The sequence below is a fragment of the Anolis carolinensis genome, chromosome 2, assembly GCF_035594765.1.
Source record: "Anolis carolinensis isolate JA03-04 chromosome 2, rAnoCar3.1.pri, whole genome shotgun sequence".
Classification (NCBI taxonomy): Eukaryota; Metazoa; Chordata; class Lepidosauria; order Squamata; family Dactyloidae; genus Anolis; species Anolis carolinensis.
Genome location: NC_085842.1, coordinates 54028000 through 54048847, shown reverse-complemented (window position 1 = coordinate 54048847; position 20848 = coordinate 54028000). Strand labels below are relative to the sequence as shown.

The 20848-nt window shown below is 40.8% G+C and overlaps 1 protein-coding gene across 5 annotated transcripts in view; it reads left to right on the top strand.

Moving 5' to 3' along the window:
- The first annotated feature begins 5160 nt into the window (after positions 1 to 5160).
- Positions 5161 to 20848, top strand: part of sumf1 (sulfatase modifying factor 1) — a 129680-nt gene continuing 113992 nt past the window's right edge. For 3 of the 5 annotated variants that reach the window (XR_001730013.2, XM_008105335.2, XM_062969732.1), the window contains exon 1: positions 5162 to 5448. Coding sequence is in view for 4 of the 5 variants with exons in the window: in XM_008105335.2 (XP_008103542.1) it covers positions 5197 to 5448 (252 nt within the window). In the remaining variant the exon portion in view is untranslated. Of the gene's footprint in view, positions 5449 to 20848 lie in introns of all 5 variants that reach the window. The other 2 variants (XM_062969733.1, XM_003217812.4) reach the window with 2 other exon arrangements.

Below are 20848 nucleotides of genomic sequence, written 5' to 3'. Positions count from 1 at the left end.
TCTCAACACTCTAGATTCCAACTTCGTTTCCCACAGCCAAGAGAAGAAACATGCTCCCTATTAACATTCTCTTTCTCACAAAGAAGCACTTAAATGCATAGTACACTCAACTACAGAGTGATAGGTTTATCTGATTTTATTGAAACTAAGGCACTAAACAAAATTAGGAGAACTGCCATTCTTTTTTCAGGCAAAGTATTGTTTTATAATAGCTACCACTGATGAGGTTTCTCTAATGTGCTCTAAGTGTGCATGACAGAAAGCCAATACGATACATGTCCATGCCAACCCTATCATTTACGATCTCCCTGTATAAGGTTTATACACAGGTAGTGTCTGTGCCATGACAGGGTGTCGTTTCATCTGTCTTGGGTCCCTTTGGTTTTATGATTGAGCCAAGGTGTGCAAAAAAACAAAAAACAAAAAAAACACTATATGTCTTCTTAATCTGCTTTAAAGCTATAAAAGCTATAGATCACTTTAAAGCTTCAAATCACTTATGGTCATTATTACTGTTTTATTAATATTCAACTGTAAAGTTGCCTTTGCACTTACTTTTCTTATTTTCTTCAGTCCTTGTTCCAAGCCTTTGTTGTTTTCTTATAGTATGATGGTATCATCTGCATATCTTAAATTGTTGCTGTTTCTTCCTGCCAGTTATCTCTTACTGTTTGCTGGAGAGATTCCATCAGCGTTGCCTTTAAAAAATCCTGCAAATCTCCAAATGGCCAAATTAATTTGGAACAAAGAAGGGTTTCCCTGCTTTGTTCTGAATTAATTATATACCTGGTAAGAACTGGATGTTAATTAAGATCCAGGCCTTACCAGGTGTGGGCCCTGTGTGGATTAGGCCCTGGGACCATGTCACCTGATCCCCGGGCCCAATCCATACAGCTATCTTGGGTTTTGGGGCTCTAGGAGGGCACCTACCTTCTTCCCCCCAAACCCCAAATTTAGGCCCTAAAACTTAGGGCAGCTGCTGCCAGGTGTGTGAGGAGAAGAGGAGAGGAGGGGGAAATCCCAAATGTGGGGCTGGCCACTATCCGGATAGCATCTGGCTACCCAAGAGGGAAAATCTGGGGTTTGTGTGGGCTGTCTGGAAGCACCCAGAATGTCAGTGAACAGCAAAAGAGATTTAAAGATGACCTTAAAACTAACCTAAAAATGTGGCATAAACACAGAGAACTGGGAAGTCCTGACCCTTGAAAGCTCTAACCAGATATCAGCTAGTACCAACAGTGCTATGGATGCTGAAGAGGCATGGATGGAGGGAGAAAGGGAGGCGTGTGCCAAGAGGAAGGTGTGCCAAGACACAACTACCTTTGCAAAATAATAATGCTTGGCCATAAGGGCTGACTGTGATTTGGCACATTTAATCTCGATCCTCATGGATATTGGAAACCCTATCACCAGCACCATGAACCATTCAGTATCACCTCTTTCTACTGTTCAAAGGTAGTGTCTTTGGTGGTCATGGCTTTCAAACCAGGCTTCCATTCCCCAGTTATCTGTGAAAACTGATTCAGGCAAGAGGAAGCAAGCAGCAAATCACTTCTGAATAAATCTTGCCCAGAAAATCCAATAAGCAGGCTTTAGTAGAGAGCCACATCATGAAAGTTAGTCAGCAAGAGTCCTAATTCTGATGGCGTTGGCCATATTCTCCAACTGTTCAAATTTGGCAGGGATATCTCTGGTTAATTCTTTGCCATCCCACTTTTTCAAATGCTTTAAAAATATCCCAGTTTCTCTCTCCTCCCATTTTCCTTTTTTGTCCTCCACTTGCATCGGTTGCTGCAAACTCTGTTCAAAATGCAAAAATTCAATGGGAGGGGAGAGAAAGGAGGGGACAGGATTTTGCCCTTCTCAAGCAAAAGTAACAGCTGCAATCTTTCCTAATTCTCCTGGCATTAGTAACTTTTGACATCTTGACTCTGATTACACATGTAACAGCCCATCTTACCTCTAAGAACAAATTTTGGCAGCCATGATTTAGATCAATTATTTAGATCAATCCAGGCTGCTAAATGAGCCAGTAAAAGCGAAAGGGAGCTTGACTTGCATCTTCCAGGAGGGATTTGACTGGGAAACAAAATGCTGAACTAAATTAACCTTTAGTTTAATCCACCAAGACACTTGCTTTCTCCTGTGCATGAGCTCTCAATCTGGCATTTTCCCTGGTGGAAAGTCAAGCTTGATAGGGGTTTTTGCTTTTGCAATTCCCATAGAGCAAGTTTAACCATCCAATCCTTATTACAAAAACAAAAAGAAAGAAAAGGTTGCACAGCCTGACCCTGAGCACAGCATGAGAGGCTCAACTTCCTAATTAAATTTGGTGGTCCTTAGCTTTTGTTCTTTTCTTGTTTTGTTAAGGACGTCACAAAGTCAAACAGACCTATGACGGATACACAGAAACCATGTTTAGAACATTCAGTTCTTAAATATTGGAAATTTCTAAGGTAGGGGTGGGGGCATCTTTGCTGATATATTCAATCCAAAGCTAACAAAACATTCCAATGCCTTTCTTAAAAAAGGGTTGCTTATTTTTATTTTATGGGATCATATCAATATTTTGCATGTATAAATTAAATTGATATTCAGTGCGGTTAGCTATTAGAAAGAGCTGATGCTGCATTCCCAGGGTTTCTTTGGCCAACATGGCTAGCCCTATTGAAAATATTGTACATGGTTTGTGCAGTAATAGGAAAAAATATGATTGAAGTTAGGAACCTACAAGTAGTAAGACCCATATGTTCAAAATATTAAATGCTTATAAAACATTGCAGACAGTTTAATTAGCCTTCATGAGGAATGATCTAAAGGCAAGGTATTTATAGAAAACAGTTGTGTTATTACTCTTCCTATGCTAGAAAGCAAAACAGTTAAATGAAAGCAATAGTTGATGTTCAATGATGTGTTCATTTTCTCTTTATAATAGTTATGAATTATGATGTTTTATAGAGTCTTTATATATTATATTTACATAACCAGGAATATGAGCAATCCTTTAAGCCAGCCAGATTTTTCTTTTTAACTTGTGAGTCATCTCAGCGTAATGGAGATGTGCATATATTTGTAGCCATCTTTCCTAGTAAGTGATTTGCATGTGCATCTGGGTTGGGATTTCCACCTGGTTAGTGATTATTATATGAATTCTGGTACCATTGCATCCACACTTTAGAATTAATGGTGATGGCTGGTGCTATCACCATAAGAGCTTTAGTTCTACAAGGTCTTGAGCCTTATCTGCCCAATAAATAATACTGGTGCCTCGCCAAACTACAAATCTTATTATTCCATAGCATTGAGCCATGATAGTTAAAGTGGTGTCAAGCTGTAGTCAAGCTGGCCATGGTGGGCCACATCCAGACTAGATTGGTTACATCCAGACTAGATTACTGCAATGCTCTCTACGAGGAGCTGCCCTTGAAGACGGCCCGGAAACTTCAGCCAGTTCAAAGATTGGCAGCCAGGCTTCTAACTGTAGCTAACTACTGGGAGCATACAATGCCCTTACTAAAGCAGCTCCACTGGCTACTGATAAACTGCCAGTCCCAATTCAAGGTGCAGGTGATGACATATAAAGCCCTATATAGTTTGGGCCCTCCCTATCTTTGTGATCACATCTTCCTTTATGAACCAGTACAGGCTCTGAAATCTGCCAGGGAGGCCCTCCTCTTGCTCCCGCCACCGTCACAAGTGCGGGTGGTGAGGACGAGGGAGAGGACCTTCTCGGTGGTGGCTCCCTGACTCTGGAACGCCCTTCCAGGAGAGATCAGACAAGCCCCTACACTGTCCTCTTTCTGCAAGGATCTGAAAACTTGATGGTTCCTGCAGATTTTTGAGCAGGATTAGTTCTAGGCTGCCCAGGGTTGTTAACTACCATAGGACCCCACTCAGCACTTCACCCACTTCCCGGTCCTGTGATATTCTGTTGCACTTGGCCTTCCTTCCACTGACATGCAGGTTATAGTGAGCACCATGAACATGTAGCCCAAACCCTGCCAGAGTCCTCCACAAACTCCTTTCTGCCCCCCACCCAAGTGAAGGCTTTCATGCGGGGACAATTTCATCCTAGATGTTCTGCTTTCCCTCCAGGACATCCCAGGGTTCCTTACTTTGCACGACCCTGCCCACTGCCTCTCTCTTAACCCTTTCCTCTGGCATACACTTCACAGAGGAATTGATCAGCAACTGAACAAGAGGTTTGGGGAGAACTGACCATGATTTACAAGAGTTGTACTTGCCCTACATCCAGACAGCACTGTTAACCCAACCTGGACCAAACATGCCAAGGATGATGGGACTTGCAGTACTTTCACTGATACCAACAATGGACTGGGACCAAACTTGGCACAGAGTAGCCCCATGACCAACTGAACATACTGCAGTGGTTAGTGGGAATGGACCTGGATTTTGAGAGCTATAGTTCACCTACATCCAGGGATATTGTGACCACCACCAACAATGGACTGGGACCAAACTTGACACACAGACTCAACATGACCAACTGTGTATACAGGCCTGGTTTGTGGTGATTGACCTCGGATTTGGGAGTTGTCGCCCAGCCTTATCCAGAGAGCCCTGAACCCATCCAATGATAAATCTGCACCACATTTCACACACAGACCCAACATGGACAACTGCGAATACTGTCAGGATTTAGGGGTGATTGCCCTGGGAATCTGGGAGTTGTAGTTCACCCTCATCCAGACAGCCTTGAACCCAGCCAAGGACAAATCTGTATCACACTTGGCACACAGACCCAACATGGCCAACTGCGAATACTGTCAGGGTTTGGGGGTGATTGCCCTGGGAATCTGGGAGTTGTAGATCACCCTTATCCAGCCAGCCGTGAATCCAGCCAAGGACGCATCTGGACCAAACTTCAGTGATATTACTTAACATCACAAAACAAACAATGCCTTCTTCTAATAACCCGGGCAGTTCCAAATATAAATTATAATCATACTGTCACATAGAGTAGTATTAAAACTTCCAGGTGGTTTCCTGTTGCAAGGAATGTCTCAGGAGCCATCTACGCTGTAGAATGAATGCAGTTTGACACCACTTTAACTGCAATGAAATCCTGGGCTCTGTATTTTGGTGGCGCACCAGCACTCTTTGGCAGAGTAGGAGGGTGAAGGAACGAAAAGGTCAGCTGACCGCTTTCCCCAGTCACGTGATTCTCCTCTCAACATGGCTGCGCCCAGGCTGCTGCTTGGCACCGTCCTCGCTTGCTTGACGCTGAGGCTCTGCTTGGCCGTGTGTCCAGAGACGGGGGCTGTTGATCCGGGGCTCGGAGGAGAGGAGGCCCAAGGCAGCTGTGGCTGCAGTACCAGCCGCGGAAACCGAGCCCCGGGAGAAGCAGCTTCACGGAAATACTCCCGGGAAGTTCACCTTCCCCAACAGCCAGGCAATGGGCCGAAAGACAAGGATGAAGGCAGGCAGGTCGGTAGTCGGTGGGAGGAGTATGGTGCCTCTACACCAGGCCTGGGCAAACTTGGGCCCTCCAGGTGTTTTGGACTTCAATTCCCACCATTCCTAACAGCCTCAGGCCCCTTCCTTTTCCCCCTCAGCCGCTTAAGCGGCTGAGGGGGAAAAGGAAAGGGCCTGAGGCTGTTAGGAATGGTGAGAGTTGAAGTCCAAAACTCCTGGAGGGCCCAAGTTTGCCCAGGCCTGCTCTACACTATAGAATGAATGCAGTCTGGGCCCACTTTAACTGCCCTGCTTCAGTTATATGGAATCCTGGGAGTTGTTGTTTGGTGAGGCACCAGAAACCTTTAACAGAGAAGGCTAAAGGTCTTGTCAAACTACAGCTCCCCTCATCTCATAGCCTTGAGCCATGGCAGTTCAAGTGGTGTCAAATGGCAATGATTCCACAGCATAGATGCACACTGTGTTATGTGTGACTTTCCAATACATGGATCTGTATTGGATCTGCTGAAGTATTGCTGTAATACTCTTTCCAAAGAAATGGTTTTGCTGGTGGCCAGTCTCTCCCATTTAATTTAAAAGGCGGAATAGCCCACTTTTCTCCCAATAATGGAGATTTAGGGACCGGAGTATGTTTAGTCTGTAAAATGGACCATGACAGTCATTTCGTATCTAAAAGGATGTCATATTGAGCCCCCCTCTACACTGCCCCTGTATCCCAGGATCTGATTCCAGGGTCCTTCCACACAGCCATATAACCCATAATATCAAGGCAGAAATGCTTTGAACTGGGTCATCTGAGTCCACACTGCTATCTAATCCACTTCAAGGCAGAAAATGTGGGAATTTATTCAGATGTGTGGAAGGAGCCTCAGATTATCTTTTTATCCCAGATTATTTGGCAATGGGGACTCAGATCCCTTCCACACAGCTGAATAAAATCCCACATTATATTCTTTGAACTCGGATTTATGGCAGTGTGGACTCAGATTCCAGTTCAAAGCAGATATTGTGGTTATTTTGCCTTGATATTCTGGGTTATATGGCTGTGTAGAAGGACCCACACATAATCCAGTTTAAAGCAGATAATCTGGGATCAGATCCTGGGATATAGGGCAGTGTTGAGGGGCCTGAAGAAGGGCGGCCCTTCCACACAGCCCTATATCCCAGAATATCAAGGCAGAAAATCCCATAATATCAGCTTTGAACTGGAATATCTGAGTCCACATTGCCATATATTCCAGTTCAAAGCAGATAATGTGGGATTTTCTGCCTTGATATTCTGGGATATAGGGCTGTGTGGAAGGGTCCAGGGTGAGCTTGTTTTCTGCTGTTCCAGAAACTAAGGGTGCATCCACACTGCAGAATTAATGGAATTTAACACCTCTCTAGCTACTCTGGTTCAGTATGATTGAATATTGGGAGTTGTAGTGTTACAAGGTTTTAATCTTCCCTGCCCCATTGAATTAAAACTCCCAGGGTTCCCTACCATTAAGCCATATTAGTTAAGGTGGTGTAAACATAAATTAATTTTGCAGTTGCACCCAAGAACATGGAGCAGTGATTTCAAACTGCAGGAAAAGAAATTCAGCCTAAACATTAGGAAGAGCTTCCTGACTGTAAGAGCTATCTGGCTGTGGAATATGTGATCTGAAGTGTGTTGGGAGTCTCCTTTTCTGGAGGTTTTTAGGCAGATGCTGAATGGTCATCTGTCAGGGGTGTTTTGATTATGTGTTCCTACATGGCAAAATGGGGTTGGATTGAGTGGCCCTCGTAGTCTCTCCCTACTCTCAGATTCTATTAATGTTCTTCTGGTTTTTGGGATTTGTGTTTATCTGAATGTCTTTTTCAGATAGCTGGAGAACTGAGTTGGTGAAAACCTTTACCATTCTTATTATGTAGTGAGTTGTGAATGGATCACAGCAATACATTTTGAGTATTTCTCCCGCAGCAGTTTTCCCCCAATTAACTATCCAGAATTCTAGAACGCACAAGGCAAGAGTGATATGAGTTGCAGTACTATTTTCTAGTGTACATGCGGATTGTAGTGTTGTGATTATTTGGGACTGTTTTAAAATATAACACTGGACAACACACATTTTGGTGCCTCAAATATCAGACCTATTTCTGGATATATTGACCTGCTGATTCTAGAAACCTGTTGCCATCACATCACTATAATGCTCCTTTGACAGTATTTGGTAGAAGGGGGAAATGGGGATAGAGTGAGGAAAACCTTAGCACTTCCCTTCCTCTGAGTTAAAGTTTATTCTACATAACCAACCTAGCTCTTGCATGCTACCACAAAAATAAACCAGAATCATATTCAGATATAATTAAGATGACATAATTCAGTTGGTAATATAAACATATAAAATATGCCTGAGGTTAATTCTTGCCACCAGACAGGTTAAAAGTTTCTCTTTTTGTCAGGGCTAACATTATATATTTGGCTGTTTGAGAGGACATATAGTAGTTACTTCTGGCTTAATCATAGATATTTTTTGTGAGGGAATTGCATCTGTAATACAAAGAGTGAGATGATGAAACTATTCAGTTATTAAATACAAATACAAAGAGCATTCTGAAATACATAAATCTTTCAACTTTCTCGATTGTAAGATGCACGCTAATTTTGGTAGCAGCAACAGACAAAAAGCTTTATTTACAGATATAAAAAAGCACTTGAGATTCTAAGATGCACCCTGTTTTTAGAGATGTTTTTATAGGGGAAAATGCATCTTAAAATTGAATAATTCTTATATAATACATAATATACCAGAGTGGAAGTTGTAATAGTTATGGATAATAGCAGCTAAATGCCTTGCAATTTCCAATCAGTCACCATTATAATCTTTTGCAACCAAATTATGTACTGAGACTCCAAAATAAGGTGACAACATTTTGTAACCTCAGGAGGACAAGAACTACATCAGCTCTGGAGCTGGTGGGCCAAATTCCCACCCCATTAAGAAAGATTCTTATAAGAAGAAAAAGGGAAAAAAAGTTGAAAATCAGAAAGTATCATTCTCTCCCAGCATTTCTCTGTGGCTCATGCATTCTTGGTCTGGAGACTAGACTCTGAGTATATTTAGCCATATAGTAATGTCCAATCAATCCATGACTGATTTCAAGACAACATAAGTGTACGTATGTCTTTAGTCTGTATTAATATAGCTACAGTCTTACTATAATGGACAGTAACTAAGGTCTCAAGTGTTCAAGCCTTTTTATTTCCAGTTAGCATAGCAGGTAAATCTGAGATTGCAAGTGTCTGATTTCAGAAAAATTGAAATCCCCCCCCCCCAATATGCTATGCTAACACCTAAGAAATTGAACTGTGCGCCCATGTAGATGACTAAGAAGTAACATTTGATGCTGTTGCCTAGAAACCAAAAATAATCTTTCATTTCCGTTGTAGCTGTTGAACTCTGATCTTTCCTCAAAAAAAGAAAAGAAAAAAAATGTGTAAATAACTGTGTTCCAAATGGATAAACATAACTGGATAATGCCTCAATTTCTTGGGACTGGAAGCTTTATGCTTATTTAAAATTAACAAAAGCACTACCAAGTAGAGTTGAGGTTAGAAGGACTTATCTTAGTGTTAAAAACAGAGTTCATTGCCAAGGCTGCTAGTCCTCAATGGTTTTGGTAAAATCGTTTAGAATATCAGGGATTCCTTTTAATATTATAACGGAAGCAAGATTATGTTTGAAATCATGGCATATCCAACATTAGTGACACCAGTGCCTTTTTATAGTTATGATCTCAGTTTTGTCGTCCAAATGGCAACAAAGAAAATTAAAGGGCTTTTGTAGTGATGTTTGCCAGTACATACAATATTGGCAAAGAAAGAACTTTCACTCTGATGTCTCTAATGATGATCTTGTCAGGAGTGCCTCAGCTTTTCATAACTCTTTGTAGCGCTTCCTATGTCCATCCAATTGGGAGAATGGTACAGAAAGTATTGTGGTTGCTTTGTTCTTTGTTAAGATATTGCTGTAAATCTCTTTGAAGTATTTGTGGTGACGTGTTAACCAGAGGCTGATGGGCAACTGAAGTAGAAAGCGGTATACAGAATATGCTATTATATAGTATGTAACTATGGTGTGCAGAATGATAAGTCAAATATACAGTTAATTTTATTTGTTTTTTTCTGTATTGTTTGTGTGTAGCCTTTAAAACACTGAAGTGGCTTTTAAAAAGAGGTATGAGGTATAATTTCTCATTGCTTTACCTCTATGATTGTTCACCTTTTGTGTTAGTGAAGCACAATGGGTTTCTAGTTATTGAAAAGGTAGAATAGATTAAGTGCCATGGGGAAAATACTTTTAAAAAGAGCAGCTCATCAGTACAATAAAATGGGTGCACCTACACTGCAGAATTAATGCAGTTTGACGCCGCTTTAACTGCTACAGCTCAGTATTATGGAATTGTTCGATTTGGCGAGGCACCAGCAGTTTTTGATACAAAAAGCAAAAGATCATATACAACTGTAACACCCATGATTCCATAACACTGAGCTATAGCTGTTAAAATGGGGTCAAACTGCATTAATTCTACAGTGTAGATGCATCTTTTACTATGGTAGTAATGGGTGTATCTACACTGGACTAGAGATCAGGGTTAGATGTTTCCTTATGTCTAAAGCAGGCATGGACAAACTTCAGCCCTCTGTGTGTTTTGGACCTCAACTCCCACAATTCCTAACAGCCAGTAGGCTATTAAGAATTGTGGGAGTTGAAGTCCAAAACGCCAGGAGGGCTGAAGTTTGCCTATGCCTGGTCTAAAATGTTCTGGATGAGGATAAGGTACATCTAGTGTTAATCTGTGTGCCATGTCCATGCTTCTGTAAGAATTAGTTGTACTAATTTGATGCAAGCATAATTTTTCTGCCTTAGAAAACCTTATAGATTATGCTCCAGGCGAGATTATTGTTTCTAAATTAGATCTAGGATAACCTTACTGGTATTGCCAGTATTGGGCCAATTTTTGTCTTCTTTGTGGCACATTCCATGAACCACCTAGATTAAGTTTTTGACATGGTTACTTTATAGTGTCTATGAGATTGTAGTATTTGGACCATTACTATGCAAAGAAAGACTCTTCATAAAATGGTACATTTCTAGATGAATTGAAAGCACTGTCAGGTTCTGTGCAGAACTGACAGAGTGAAAAGATGGCAACAAACCAGCAATCTCATGTTATCAGTAAAAGCCAAGCTACTGCCTTTGCTTTACTACTATAGTTAGCTCAGATGAGACTTTGACACATATTGGAGGACCATAATGGGTGATGAGTTGTCTTACACATGCTTGTCAGTGCCTTCCATTGAACAGAAAATAGATCTATGTGACTGCTGGTTGATTGCTTTGAGTTGGTGGAGTTCTTGCAATTGGAAGTATGAGACTGTCCAAAGAGTGAATGAGACAACATGGCTGATGCCTTGTTCAGTTCTACAAGCTCTATCTTGATAAATGTGAGCTATTGTGTGGAAGGAGCTTTGTAAAAATGTCTCTGTTAGCCTTTGCGGAATGCTTCTGTTTGAGGAATGCTTCCCTGAACTGAACATGACATCCCCGACTGAGCTTCTAGTGTCATTTATTGATTGATCTATCATTTGAGGTTTCAGCAATAGAGGCTAATGACTATAGGACCAACCAACCTCTACTTTATTAGTCTCTGACACTCTTTGTCTGGGAACCATTGGAGCAAAGAAACCTTTCCCTGTTCTCACTCTGCCCAACAAGGAATTACTGAGTATAGGAGCAGTATGCTGCTTGTTCTCTGCAGGGCATGAAAGTCTCCATGCCCTAAGCTGGTGCCCTTAATACAGTAGTTGCTGTAGACTGAGAAGCCAGGATAATATGAGTGCCTGGCTTGCTTGTCATGCACAGCTATAGTATATGTAGAAGACTTCACTGTTACATACTAGCCTGACTTGCCCCAGTGGATCTCTTGGATATCAGTTTCCATTAACCTTGCTTGATGGGGTTGGAAGGAGTTGTAGATCAAAACATCTGACAGATAAATGTTTCTTTCCTCCTAGACTCAGAGGAACACAATTGTAAATGCCAATTTCTGAATTAAAAATGAAATCAGACAAATATAGTGTAGAAGTACCTTCGTATGCAACAAACTATTGAAAGCAGGATTTTAAGTTGGCGTGGTACAGTGACTAGACTGTTCATTTAATTTTGCAATACATAGTACATTTAGATACAGCTGAAATGTAACATGGGAGCCAACATGTTATAGGAATTTGACTAGGATTCTGGGACACCAGGGTTCAAATCCCTGTTGGAAACCCACTTGATGACTTTGACCAAATCGTACTCTCGCCCTAAGAAGGCCCTCTAAATAAACCATGACAAGAAAAAAAAACCCCTATGAGGAAGGTCATAATAAGTTGGAGTTGGCATATAACAACAACAACAACAACAACAACAACAGATGTTTCTCATTCAAGCAATTAATTTATAAAGAAAGTACACTCCTATCCCATGTCAGCCATCCCACGAGGAAGGTTATTCTAAGTAAGAATGCCTGCGAACTTGGGCGAACTTAGATGAGACACAGTCTCTTAGAGCAGCCTGCCTCAAGGAGAGTTTGAGAAGATAAATGAAAGGTGACCCAGGAGCGCTGTGGAATGACTGCTAAAAATCTGTACCAATACTGCAGCTGTTAAAACTGTTCCAAGTGCAAATAAATCCTATCATATAATAGTTGTCATTGTTTATCTCACCAACTTTGCTAATGCTGCTTCTGACTTTGGAACAACTTTGGCTCCAGCATCCCATTTACAAAAAGCTTTGCAAACTGAATGCAGTCTGGCCTTACTCCTTAAAGATATTACTCGGTTGGCTATTCAACTTTTATCAATCATTTTGACCAGGGGAAAATATGATTTTTGAATGTCATTTGTCTTTGCCTCCCCAATTATTTTTGTATACAATAGACAAAAATCCAGAATGTGAGTTAATGCATTTTAGAAATACAGTAGAGTCTCGCTTATCCAATGTAAACGGGCCAGCAGAACGCTGGATAAGCGAATATGTTGGATAATAAAGAGAGATTAAGGAAAGGCCTATTAAACATCAAATTAGGTTGTGATTTTACAAATTAAGCACCAAAACATCATGTTAGACAACAAATTTGGCAGAAAAAGTAGTTCAATACGCAGTAATACTATGTAGTAATTACTGTATTTATGAATTTAGCACCAAAATATCACGATATATTGAAAACATTGACTACAAAAATACGTTGGATAATCCAGAATGTTGGATAAGCGAGTGTTGGATAAGTGAGACTCTACTGTAACTCAGCTGCTATTTGATAGCAAAACAAGTCAAATTTGGTTTGTAAAATTCATTTTGTTTTTATATGGAGTCTTGGCTTCATCCCAGTTATTGTAGATACTTAAATAAAATCTTAAACTACCCAGGACAACAGGAAACACACAGATTTTTTTCAATAAAATATTTTAGGGAGCTCAAGTTTTTCTATGAAGAGTTGATACATCAAGAAATGAGCATCCATATGTTTTTGTTCTGATAACATTTTTCACTTGTAACAGTGTTTGGAATTACCTCTTGCATTTTGAACCTATATTGTATATAATTCATGTTTGTGGTACTATCTGCCTCTAGTTTCACCCTTAGCAGTTAGAACTCTGTATCGTTTTCTCATCTAAACTGTCGGGATGTTTCCCCAAACTTGAAATCCTCAGTTGCCAACCACAATCTGGCAGTACCACTGAAGTAACAAAAGAGGAAGTTAGCACTGTGAAAATAGCAAGAACACCCAAAAAGTAGTATTTGAAACCAAGAGTGGGGGCCCAAAATGGCATTTATTTATTTATTTATTTTATCGTGTCAGAAGTGAACTGAGGGTACAATGTATTTGTAATATATTTGAAAACACAATGTTTTTTAAAAACTTGGCATTATGCTTGATGTCCTTTGACCAATGGCTGGCCATTTGGAGTGCCTCTGGTGTTGCTATAAGAAGGTCCTCTATTGTGCATGTGGCAGGGCTCAAACTGCATTGTAATAGGTGGTCTGTGGTTTGCTCTTCTCCACACTAAAATGTCATTGATTCCACTTTGTAGCTCCATTTCTTAAGGTTGGCTCTGCATTTCATGGTGCCAGAGCACAGTCTGTTTAGCGCCTTCCAAGTCGCCCAAGAGGAAGTCTCTCATCTGGTGTCAGCCTCAGCCACTGATTGAGGTTCCAGGTTTTAGCCTGTCACTTTTGGACTCTCGCTTGCTGAGGTGTTCCTGCGCGTATCTCTGTAGATCTTAGAAAACTAATTGATTTAAGGCATTGGTGTGCTGGCTGATATCTGAATGGCGGATGGGCTAGAGTTGTCAATGCCTTGGTTTTTTCATTGCTGGCTGCTACTTCCTGGCGAATGTCAAGTGGTGCAATGCCGGCTAAACAGTATAGTCTCTCCAGCAGTGTGGGGCGTAGACATCCTGTGATAATACAGCATGTCTCATTAAGAGCCACATCCGCTGTTTTTGCGTGGTGAGATATATCCCACACTGGGCATACATATTCAGCAGCAGAGTAGCAAAGCACAAGGGCAGATATCTTCACTGTGTCTTGTTGTGATCCCCAGGTTGTGCCAGTCAGCTTTTGTATGATGTTATTTCTAGCGCCCACTGTTTGCTTGAGTCAAGTAGTGCTTCTTGTAAGTCAGGGCATGGTCCAGGGTTACTCCCAAGTATTGTGGTTTTTCTGCAATGCTCCAGTGGGATTCCTTCTCAGTTAATCCTCAGAGCTCAAGATGTTTGTCTGTTCTTAAGGTGAAAAGCACACGTCTGTGTTTTAGATTCATTAGGGATCAGCTGGTTTTCCCTGTAATAGGCAGTAAGAGCACTTAAAGCTTCGAAGCTCCCTGCTTGGGCAGTGATGGCACGATCATCAGCATAAATGAAACTCTTTGTCCCTTCTAGCAGTGGCTGATCATTTCTCTAAATGTTAAACATTGATGGAGCAAGCACTGAGGCAGGTCATACTTCTGTTTTTGCCATCTGCTTCTCTGGCCCTGGAATTCAACAAAAAAGCTCCTGCTTTGTAGCATATTTCCTACCATATGAATCAGATGAGGTGGTAGTCCTTTGTGATATTATAAGTTTTTCTCAGATAAGGTGATGATTTACAGTGTTATAACATGCTGACAGGTCTATGAAGACAGCTCCTGTAATCTGCTCTCTTTCAAATCCATCTTCTATGTGCTGAGTCAGGTTCAACACTTATGATGTGCAGCTCTTGCCTTTCCTGAAGCCAGCTTGCTGTGGAATCATACATGGGTCTATTTTTTTTCTATAATTCTATGCAAAATAAGTCTCTCCAGAACTTTGTAAAGATGGCACAACAAGGAGATTGGTCTATAGCTTTTTGGGTCATTGTGGTCTTTGCCTGGTTTCAAGATGGATATGACTCTTGCTTTCCTCCAGATTTTGGGAATCTGACAGGATGCAATGCAGTTGTTCATCAGCTTCAGCAGCCAGCACCTTGCTTTTGGGCCAAAGTTGTTATTTTTTTTCCATCCGTAGATTGTCCAGGCCAGCTGCTTTGCCATTTTTACATTTATTGAGGGCCAGTTTAGTAGATGTAAAAGGTTCATGAAGGTTGTGTTCTCATTATCTGGTTGTCTGACTATTGGTTTCCTTTCTACTTTGGTGGAGATATTGGGTTTCCCATTCTTCAGAAGTTGATGTGCTATCTGTTCTGCCTTTATGTTGGCATGGGTATTAGTTTGAGAGGGATCATTGCTCAACCGTCTTAACAGCCTCCACATCTTCTGACTGCTCCTGCCCATATATACTTCTGTTATCAGCTTTATCCACTGTTCTTTCTTGGCTTCAGAAATGGAGGACAAATGCTCTGTGGTGCCTGAAGAGTTTGCTCATTAAATGAGTCTTCACTGTGGAGCCTGTAATAGTCTTCCAACAAGGCAGCTGTATCAGGGGTAATGCCCTGAAGGTAGTGTGTTCTGCAGTATAGAAGCCCATGAGCAGGTTTTTACTATTTTGATAGTTTATGCAGTTCAGTCCAGGAAAAGATAGTCTCTCCATTTTTATCCTCTTGAGCATAGCCCCATACGTGGCTATGACTGTTAAAGTCACCATTTACTCCAGTCTTTGGTGCCTATCAAAGTTCTCAGGAGAGGAGAAATAAAACTCTTCATTTGGGGACTGGTACATAGAGGTAATCGTGATGTTATTAAGCTCTACTGTTATAACCTCTATATTGTTTTCTTCAGTGTTATGGGCACTGCTGACTTGGAGGCCTGGTTTTAAAAAGACAGTGCTTCCATGCTGCACATGAGGTCTTTCCGCTACTAAGATCATTCCTGGAACTTTTGGTCATTTCTGTTGTTTATCCCTGTCCACCTTCATCCCTCTATGAACCATTTTAAAGGAATGATGTGTGACCCTGTTCCATGATGTCCCCTGGTTTCTGGCTTTCTGAGTTTCACTGTATTGTGTGTTCATTGAGAGCTGGGGTTTTCTCTGCTAATTTTTTTTCTTATGTTGAATGTGGAAGTTCATGCTTCAAGTGCTGGATGAGAGCAGGAAATAAAGATACTGCTATCTTTAATATGTGCTTGGTAATAGCGAGGACATCCCTTTCCTGCCAGATGGTATAGGACTTGGAACTTTGGGGGGAGCATTTATAACTCTCATCCAGAGAACTCATCAAATGCCCACAGGATGCAGTCATGACACTTAAAGTGGGATCATAGTGCTTGAATTGTATAGTGTGAAGGGCCCTATGAGTTGGAAGACAGACCTAAGGGTGCCACAGATAGGCCCAGGATGGGAAGTGCTGGTATCTTTATCTCTACTTTAATGAATGCTTTTATTTGAGGGAGACTGAAACCAGTGCTAATGAAGAACAGCAATTCAAACTGTTGCATGAACATTTACATTTATTGATGAAAATAATCCATGTAGGTACGTAATTACAGGTATGCTGAAATATCGTTTCAAGGACAACATTGAACCTTGAGCAGCCAGCTTTGGCTGTGCATTGACAGATAACTATCTGCATGCTTACGTCATTATGGAATGATTCAGTTACTGAAAGAAGGGTAGGATTTTTTTTTGTTCTTCTGCCTTGCTGTTTGAAATGCTGCTGGAACTGTGTGTTTTGCAGTGATAACTCAAGGGTGAGCTATTAATCTGTGATTGCCAAGCCAACTGGGAACTGTTATTTTCTCTGTAGTGAATCAGCAAGTACTGAGAAGATAGGCTGTCCTGTTGTTCATGCCTCTCTCATTGTTGCAGGTTTTGTTTGGATGAAATCTAAGCCAGGCTCCCAAAAGGATTTTATTTTTTTGGCAGGGAAGGTTTCAAGCTATAAACCAATGAAGAGAACACAATACCTTTTCAGGAAAGACAACTAATACACTAGTAAAGAACACAGTAACCCAGCTGCTAGGTTGTACTGACAGTAGAGGTTAGACATTTAAACACCTGGTGCTCTTGAGAGATGCAAGAGGCATCGCCAGTCTCAAATCGGGTCCAGGCTTTGGAAATAGATAAGATCCTGTTGAAAGCATTTCTTCAGCTGTCTCTGTATTATTACATGTGATCCTTCCCACAATTTCTGTGGACTTTTTCATGGGGCTCTGAAAAAAGGAATCTAATGAAATGACATCTATGTGCTGGGAAAAGTTAATCCCTTCTGATCTAATATGTGTATGGTGGAGGTTTCATTGTGTAGGGATCCTGACATGACTTTGAAACAAAGCTAACAATATCCAGTGACAAAAAAAGACAAACAGTACTAGGCTGTGTTGTTAAGAGTACAGGTATGCTTGGTGGTGACGTGCCTTTTTACAAGTTCTTTTTACACTTGCCCAGTCCTCTTTTTCTCCTTATACTTTAGATAGATTCCTGCAATTGGGGGAAAGGTAGAAGAAGACTCTAGATAGGTGAAACCATTCATTTGTGCTTTGTGATGTCTAGACCCAGTATTTAGGCTTATCTGGGGAGAAAAAAGCCCAAGTGCAGGATTTGGATGCCACCACAAGTAACTCACAAAAAGAGGTTTTTTGCTACTTTAGTTGGCCCTTCTTGCAGCAATCGCAGATGGGCAATTTGTACCAGTTCACAGCCTCATTGTTAATGACCAGAATTCTGAAGAAATCGGATTTGTGACCACATCTCTCCCTATGAACCTGTGCGATCTCTAAGATCTTCTGAGGAGGCTCTTCTCTCGCTTCCTCCCCTTCGCAAGCGCAGTTGGTGGGGACGCGGGAGAGGGCCTTCTCTGTGGTGGCTCCTTGGCTCTGGAATTCCCTCCCCAGGGAGATTAGGTTAGCACCGACCCTCGCTGTCTTTCGGAAGTAGTTAAAAACATGGATGTTCTGTCATGCATTTGATTAGACAAATCCATTATAACCTGGCCCTTACCCACATCGAAATTTGCCTTGTCATGTTATAGTCTCATTTCCATCCCATATTTATCTTCCCTACCTGCTTTGTCTATTTGATATATGTTCTATTTTGATATAGACACTCTTTTTATCAGTTTGATTATTTGCCCATTTATGTCCATAATGGACCTTTTAATGCTGTAGATGATTGTTTATATTTCCTGCTCTCAATTATGTTTTTTAAACTATGACCTGTTTAATTTGTTTTTAAATGTGATGCTTGTTGTTTTAACTGTTTAATTTTATGATGTTATGTGATTTGTATTGGGCGTGTCCCCGTGTGAACTGCTCCGAGTCCCCGTTGGGGAGATGGAGGCGGCATACAAAAATAAAGTAGTAGTAGTAGTAGTTGTTGTTGTTGTTGTTGTTGTTGTTGTTATTCTGTTTTCCAAAAAGGTTTTGGCAGATAATGCCACCAGAACATAACTGATGTAGGATTAATGTATAGATCTAATATATAAAATAGTGAAGATTGTCATGTTTCTGCTTCAGCGGGTCAAGCAAGGAAAGCAACTTGGTTTATGCAAGAGGCAAGGTTGCATAGTATGCCTTGTTTTCAAACAAATACAGAACCAGAGCAAGAACTTTATAACTAGCCTCTGCCTGGTAACGTTTTCTCTAGCACCTTGTTCTGTTTATGTAGCTTTGTAGATGTTACTAGACTGAAACTTCCTGTAGTCTTACTGATCTCCACAGTAAGTTTAACCGTTGCCATCTAGGAATAGTCCCTTCTATACGCCTTCCCCGGCACGTTAATGGGAATGATTGCTCGGGTAACCCCCCCCCCCCGGTTGATACTGATATAATTGCACTTTTGACCCAGTATATTTTGGAGCCAACCCTAGATTTTATCATTATATTTGTATGTGATTTTATGACCTGTTTTATTGTTTTATTGTTGTTGTTGATTCATTTGTTTTATTGCTTTGTTTTTATATTGTTGATGTTCGGGCTTGGCCCCATGTAAGCCGCCCCAAGTCCCTTCGGGGAGATGGGGCGGGGTATAAAAATAAAATTATTATTATTATTATTATTATTATTATTATTATTATTATTATTATTATTATTGTTTTAGCCAAACTAATGGAGTGGAATCAAGGGATCTGTAATCCATCAATGTTTGGAGATCTGCACTTTTCTCATCCTTCTCTCTACATCCTGTAGATTCCTGTAGATACTCTTAAATATAATCATCCTGTTTAAGCATAGTATTTGTTGACCTTGAACCAGCAGCTACTTGGATCTCCAGCTGGTAGCCAGTTTTTTCTAACAGTTAAAGGAAATGAAGACATACAGTCCTGACATATTGTGGTGGGTGTAATGGAAATCAGCCTTTAACAAAGAGCCATGTATATTCTCCTTGTATTTCTTTATCACAGATGGTCACCACAGCAGCATCATGATTCTTACTGGGGTCTGGAAGGCTAAGAATGCCATGGAGGCATTTGGAAGATATCTAGAGAGAACATATTTTGTTGGATGTGGATAAATGACACTGCAGGTGCTGGTCCGATGGATATGAGACTTACACAGCTCACTCTCACAAAAAAATCCTGAAATAAATGTTACTTAACACTCAAAAAACATACAAGATGCTAGAAATATACACAACCTTTGAGATTTGGGAATTAGCATGATAACTATATGATTGGCGGAAGGGAGACAGCTTGTTGGCAACAGACAAATGGATGTACATAAGGCGTATAATTAAACAGATGCAAATCAGTAAACCACACTTCAGGGTGGAAAAATTAGCTTAGATATGTCCTTGTCATTCAAAGTGAAGGCCTAATAATACTAAGCTTGGCATTGTGTAAGACTAAAACTGATCTCAGTTTTCTGGAGACTGAAAGGTTTAGGGTCAAGCAGATCAGGAGCGGGGCTTGTGCATCTGGATATAGAACACAAAAGAAAACTTTCAGAGATTTGCCTAACTTAAAGTAGAACTTAGTGGTCACTTTCTGCACACCTCTGGTAACATCAAGGGTTGCTGAAGCATTGAGGGCACCAGTAGTTAGCTCACAGGGAGCTTCTAGTCACATATGTGCTGCTTGTTTTTCCTTGTTTTCTCTTCCCCATTTCTGAACAATGTATGTCAATCTCCTCTAAAAGTGTGTAGGTGAAAAGGATGTATAAAGAAGCAACAAATAATAATAATAATAATAATAATAATAATAATAATAATAATAACAACTTTATTCTTGTACCCCGCCTTCATCTCCCCGAAGGGACTCGGGGCAGCTTACATGAGAAAACATCCAACCACAACGTAAATTAACATATAATCCATAAATTTAAAACACAAGATAATAACATAGTTATAAAACAACATAACATGACGATTATTAAAACCAAGACATCAATTGCTACGCACAGAGGGTGATTAGTGCAAAAACTCTGAGCAAGGTCCATGAATGAGATAGGGATGGGCGGGGAAGGACAAGGAACCAATCGAGTTAAAACACTAAAACCTATAAAATGGGGAGGGGAGAATCATAAAGTGCAGCACGGGTTTGTATTCAGCTTAAGAACAAACCTACAGAATCTATCTCATTTGTAACTTGGGGACTGTGTGTATTGATAAGCTGGAAAATGTCCAGGGGTGGGAGACCAAACAGGTCCAAGGTCTGGAAGCCAAGCCTCATGAGGAGCATCTTACGGAGCTGGGCATGTTTAGCTTGGAGAAGAGAAAGTCAAGAGGTGACATGACAGCTGATCAAAAGGATGTCAGGAGGGAGCAGGCTTGTTTTCAGCTTTTCTGGAGACTAGGACTTGGAGAAATAATAGTAATAATAATAATTTTAATAATTTTATTCTTATACCCCGCCACCATCTTCCCGAAGGGACTCGGGGCGGCTTACCTATGGGACAAAATGCCCAAAAGACATCAGTACAAAACATCAATTGAAGCAAAACACAATTCAAATAAGAACACAGTAAAATATAACAATCCAGATAA